At 44.7% G+C, this 6,134-nt stretch overlaps 1 protein-coding gene across 1 annotated transcript in view; it reads right to left on the bottom strand.

Annotated features, from left to right (window-relative positions):
* Positions 1 to 3,135: 3,135 nt before the first annotated feature.
* The window catches only part of Tmem178b (transmembrane protein 178B), a 398,102-nt gene continuing 395,103 nt past the window's right edge, over positions 3,136 to 6,134 (bottom strand). Inside the window, exon 4 of the mRNA XM_063250614.1 lies at positions 3,136 to 3,401. Within this exon, the coding sequence (XP_063106684.1) occupies positions 3,313 to 3,401 (89 nt within the window). The 3' untranslated portion in view covers positions 3,136 to 3,312. The remainder of the gene's footprint in view (positions 3,402 to 6,134) is intronic.

The following is a 6,134-nucleotide window of genomic DNA, read 5'->3' as shown; positions in this document are numbered from 1 at the left end:
GTCCCTGGCATTCATCGGAAGTGGCCTCTTCGCGACCCCTGCTTTTTCATTGGTCTCCATAGACTTCATTCTCCACCCAGCAGCAGTGTGTCCTAGAGATTCTGTGAAAAATGTTGAAAAATCTTCCCGATGCCCCTAGAAGAACCCCCATAATCCTCGCCACGGCCGCAAGGCGCTACGCCATCCCTGCTGCTGCTCTCTAACCACGCTGTGTGTCTCTTTTCTCCTGGCTCTCCGCATTCTCCGCATGCACATGTGCTAAACTTGGGCTGCCTACTGCAGGCACAGGGAGCAGCCCCTTCCCAGCCCCCCCAGTCGCCTCTCAAAGAGAGGCCCTGATGCCCGAGGGCACCTCACTCATTCTGTGAGAACTAACCTCAATGTGCCTTCATTCATTGCTTTTTTTCTTTTTTTGTGGGTGGGTGGGGGGAGGTAGGGTGGTGGGGATTGAACTCGTGACCTTGCACCTACCGGGCAGGCCCTTAAGCCGCTGAGCTAAACCCCGGCCCTCATTGCTTTTTTATTTATTGTCAGCCTCTCCCATTCCTCCCTTCTGCCTAAACCATAGGCCTGCTGGGCACAGGGACCCTGCCTATCCTGTTCATCAGTGTATATTCCACGTTGTGTACATAGTCAGCACTCCAGAAACTTGAAGAGATAAATGAATTGTACAACCAAAATCCCACAATTATGGGATAAAGTTCTAGGCAGGATAAATAAAACTGGCTCTGAGAACAGATAATACCATAAGCTGGCACTGGTTGTGGTTTAGGAAGTTTGATCGGAGGGAACGGTCCTGAAAGACTGGCATGTACAGCCAGGCAGAAGGGGTGGGCTAGGAAGGAAGCCTTTCAGCCTCAGTGGGAGCAGTGTGTGCAAAGGCCCTGAGGTAGAAAGGGGCATGTTGTGCTCTAGAGTCCGAAAGATAGAGGTGAGAAAGCAGGGAGGAGAAAGATTCAGAAAGAAGCTGGTGAAGCAGGCTAGAAGCAGCCTGGTCAGACTGATGAAAAACTTAAACTCAGGAATGACGTGGCATGATCAGAGATTCCTAACAAGACTCCCCTGGCTGCCATGGAGACTTAGTCAGATGGGGCTGGAGTGGGATGGGGTGAGATGTGAGTGAATATGAAATGGGGTGTGAAGTAACCTGAAGTTCCCACAGGTGGTGTGGAAACTAGGGTGAGGGGCAATTCCCAAAGATATTCAGAAAGATATGGGAAAACAAACAAACAAACAAACAAACAAAACAGACCTGGTCTTCACCCTCAAAAACCTTACTTTCCTGAGTATGAGAAGGTGTTTGGAGGGCAGGAAGGGTAGTATGCAAGGTTGGGAACAAACATGAAGAGGCAGGTGGGAGACTTGGTCAAATAAAACCCTAAAAGCATTAAAAAGGGAATTCTGGGAAGATGAAAACCCAGGACTCTTGGCCAATGCTGTTGGTCTGATTATCTCACCAAAGCACCGTGTCAGAGGAGCCCCGGCCACACGGCTCACCCCTGAGGAGAACCAGGTTTTGCATGAGCAGTCTTGGCTTTCAGCCCAACTGCGTGCGCTTTCAGGTCTGATTTTTTTTTTTTTTTTTTTTTTTGGTTACTCGACAGATTGCATTCTTGCTTGTCTTTTAATTATTGAATTACTGTTTTTTATCTGCAGCCTCAGACTACTAACCTTATTATAACAATTGCCCAAGACCCAGACTGAACAGTGTGCAATCAAAGTCCATGATAATGAAAATGCTTAAATTAAATTTTAAAAAAAATCTAACATAGCAGCGTGTGCTGGAATGGACTGTATGAGCTACTAACTACATGAATGATTTATTTTAGAAGTTATGTCAGATGAAGAAAATCATATTTTGATGTCAATGTTCAGCGTCCAGGCCAACTCTAATGGACTCGTCATCAAGCCTCTAAATGAAAGTCTCATGCAGGGATTATTAACCTATAAATAATACCCTAATGGTCTCTTGGTGGTTTATGACTATTTTTTTAAAAATACCTCCCAGTGGCTTTACTGGTTATTTCATGTTTCTTTCTATTGTCCCATACATGTTTGTAACTCTGGGCGAGTGTGTTTTGTTGTGATCTCACACAAATAGCCAGACTGTGATGTCCTGGCAAGAATCTGCTTCTGAAAAAAAAAAAAAAGAATCTGCTTCTGTTTTCCATACTACTTTAAAGAAGAATAAGAAAAGGAAAAAAAAAGTTTCATACAATATTAAAGAAAATCCTAATTTTGTGCCTTGTGAAAGCAGAATGGTTTTATCAATAGTTAATGAGCATGCTCTATTCTAAATTCTGTTCATCTTTTACCAAAACAAAAAGAAATAGCACAATGTGAAGAAACTACCATTTTTACCTTTGAAACTGAAAACTTCTGATGCCAAATGTGTGGGTTTCCCACACCAAGCAATTCTGATGCTGTCTACCGGGGGTCAGGATGGTCCCCAACTCAGATGCCAATCATAAATAGTGGGGGCCCACGTTACTCACACTTCTGTCCAACTTGGCTGCAAATCAGAGCCTCTACCATCTCTCTCCTCAGGTTTGGTAATTTGCTATAAGGGCTCAGAAAACTCACAGGGACACTTAAGCTTACTGGGTTAGCATGAAAGTATTTTAAAGGATGTAGATGAAAAGTGGGCCCTGGGCAGGGACCCAGCCGTGGGATCTCGTGTTCTGAGGAGATGAGGAGATGAGATGTACTACCCTTCTGGGCATGTGGATGTGTTCCCCAACCACAAGGCTCCGAGAATCCCACACAGGGATTCCTGTGGTTTCATCACATAGGCACGGTCAATTGCTAACTCAGTAGATAGCCCCTCTCCTCTTCCTGGACAAGGGAGGTTAGGGCTGAAATTTCCAAATTTCTAATCATGGCTGGTCTTTCTGGTAACCAGCTCCAGTCTCGGAGATCATCAAGAGATGCTCTTATCCCTGGAGAAATCCTAGGAATTTAGGAGCTCTGTGTTAGTAGCTAGAGTCCAAGATCAAGTACTGCAGAAAAGATACTCCTAATACCTCTAGGACTCAGGAACTTGCAAAGGTTTTAGGAGCTTTGTGGCAGGAAGCAGGGACAAGTATATCTGTGTATGCAGACACCAAGAAAAGAAAAACTCCAAGAAAAGAAAAGAAAAAAGAAAAACATATAAATATTTTAATACTAAATTTATGGAGACATCATGAGATTAAAACAAGTTATGTTTGGCCTCTGCAGTTACAATAGGCGTTCAAAATGGTAGCTATTAGCTTGCAGACAATGTGTTAGTCCAGTGAACTGCTGATCATCAAGATTGCTGCACACACATTTTCAAGTTCTTCTCCAAGAGCTGGCAGTGCAGTGGGTCTTCTGTGATATATGACATCCTTCAGGACTCCGCCATACAAGGGAAACATCCTCTGTTGAAAAAAAGCATAGTGTTTTTCTTTTCCTGGAGTGTATGTGCATTTTTTTGGCTGCCACCCCCATCTCTCTGTTTCTCTGCTTCTATCTATCTATCTATCTATCTATCTATCTATCTATCTATCCATCCATCCATCTGTCTATAACAAGGCATTTGATCACTTTACAAAAGTCTAGTGACCAAAGATCATATCGAAAGATACTTGACCTTCCTGGTAATCAGAACTAGAATCTAGTGGACTAGAAATGATGGAGCACAACAGAAAGGTGTGATTTAAAGCACCAGTTACACCAAGCACTGAATAAAGATAGGGGGTCTCCCTGGTTTAAATCTCAGTTGTTCGTATTCCATCCACATCTGGTTTCCTTTAGGGGTAATGTATGGGAAAGTACACTGGCCCGATAGGGAGCACACATATGGAAACCTAGAGTTTTCAGTTAATCATTTAAATCCATAAAAATTGCTTAGGATTATTCACTTATATATACCAGGAAATATTCTAGGGGCCTGATGTACAGCTGTAAACAAGACAGGGACGTTGCCCTACAGCCTATGACTTTCCATTCTGTTGGACATGAACAAGATAATGTCTCTGTCTCAAGATAATAGACTGATAATTTGTAAGTCAGGGTAAGGTAAGTGCAGTGGGGCAGTGGAGAGGTAGGGTAAGGAGAATAGGGAAAAAAGGGTGAGATATTTCTTACGCAAACTGTGAGGTCATCGAAGGCCCCATTAATAAGAAGGTATTTCCAGCTAAGTCTTGGAGAAAGTGAGAGATTAAATTTGGGGCAAGAACTTTCTAGGTAGGGAGAGCAACAAGAGCTCTGTTAGTGTATGGGCATGTACATACACAGAGGAGTGAGCATGTAAAACCAGTCCCAGGTTTAGATATAGAAAGGACTTTGCAAGGAGAACGAGATGGAGGGAAGGCCCCAGCCATTTCCTCTGGGCTCCAAGTCCCCACCATGACCATCCCCTTCTCCCAACCCCACAGCCCTCTCAGCATTCTTGCCTGATCACGTAAAAAGGTCTGGATCAGCCTGAGCTGAGCGGGGAGCCCAAGCGCTGCCGCAGGGCCCTTCCTCCAGCCTCGCTTTCAGTTAGTACCTGATGACTATTACCTTGTGCCTTTGGATAGGTGAGATGTTAGCTGGGAGCTACCTCTAAGGTATGCCCAGGGCCATGTACCACGGCACACTTGTTCATTTGCCCTGCCCTCCTACACACACACACACACACACACACACACACACACACACACTCACGCACGCACGTGCGCGCACAAAATGGAGAAAAGGTTTATTTTGACTCATGATTTCAGAGGTTTTAATCCGTGGTTGGCTGGCTCTGAGGTGGAAACACCGTAGTGGACAGCATGGCAGCTGAGAAGAAGAGAAGGCAAGGACCACCAAGAGAGGAAGGAGCCAGGGACAAGAGCGTCTCCTAGGTTATGTCCCACTGATCCACTTCCTCCAACCACACCCTGCCTCCTAACCACACACGCAGGTATGAACTAAGTGATACACTAATCCACAGTTAGGTATGGGGTCCCTATGATCTAATTACCTTTCCAAAACCCTACCTCTGCACACATGAGCCTTTGGGGGAACATATTTTATTTAAACCATAACACATACACATGTAAGCATTATATACTAGGAAGGAGAAAAAAAAAAAGAATCTAAATGTTCTCTCATCCTCCCTGTCTCTCCTTACCCTGCATACCCTTCTACCTAGCACCCCTGGGGCAGGTCTTTTCTCTGTAATGGACCTCCAGGTTCTAAAATCCACCCATCTAGGGGTATCGAGGTATATGAGGGGATGTGCCAGAATTCAAAAAGCCCTTTTTTTGTTCCATAGGTTCAGCTCTCATAACAAAGCACCTGATTATTCATTCCAGTGAGACTTGAAACCGAAGATCAGTTGCCTTTTAGTCCTATACCAATGACAGTGAGCCTTTAGTACTTTTAATGATATAGACAGCTCTCTGCAGCATGAATGCTGTAAGTTCACCACCAGTGTGACACATATGGATTTAGCCTTCTTCTCTAGCTCAGTAAACTCCTTGACTCAGATTTGGAGAGAGAGAGAGCAAAAAGGAGTAAGGCTTAAGGAGCAATGAAAATAAATTATTTTGACACGATCCTCTTCTCACCTCAACCATCTACACTTACAACAACCTTCCCTTTCCTTTCATTCCCTGTAAAACTAAAAGACAGCACAGGTAAAGAGGGGAACTGTGAATGGAAAACTTTTTAGGCCTCTGGCTGGGTAAGTGGGGGCAGAGACAGAGATAGTGAGGACCCCAAGAGGGAGAAGAAGGGAGTCAGCAGCCAGAGAATACAGCTGGGAACGCAGGGAAGGCGGAGCATCTCAGAGGCTTCCATCTGGATCTGTTCCACGCTGAGAACAGGCTGCATGGAAGGAGGGGAACATTTTTAACCTGCACACCTCCAACCCTGGAGTCAAATTTGGGAGAAGCAGAGGGAAGCTGCAGGGAGTTGCTACTGAACCCAGCAGAGATTTAGCACATTGATTTTTTCCCCTTTGTTTTTTTTTTTTTGTTGTTGTTTGTTTTGTTTTGTTTTGTTTTGTTTTCTGGCACTGTGGTTTGTGATTGAGTGGGGAGTTTGGGGAAGACAGCCAAGGCTTTTAAAGGTGTCAATACTCTGGCAAGAAATACGGAATACTGGCTGCGAAGAGAGCCCAGCTACCCCCGTCTCCCCTC

Source organism: Cavia porcellus, unplaced genomic scaffold, assembly GCF_034190915.1.
Source record: "Cavia porcellus strain 051 isolate PalLab524CR breed Dunkin Hartley unplaced genomic scaffold, mCavPor4.1 scaffold_6, whole genome shotgun sequence".
Lineage (NCBI taxonomy): Eukaryota > Metazoa > Chordata > Mammalia > Rodentia > Caviidae > Cavia > Cavia porcellus.
The sequence above is the reverse complement of the archived record's forward strand: the minus strand, read 5'-3'. Positions and strand labels throughout refer to the sequence as shown.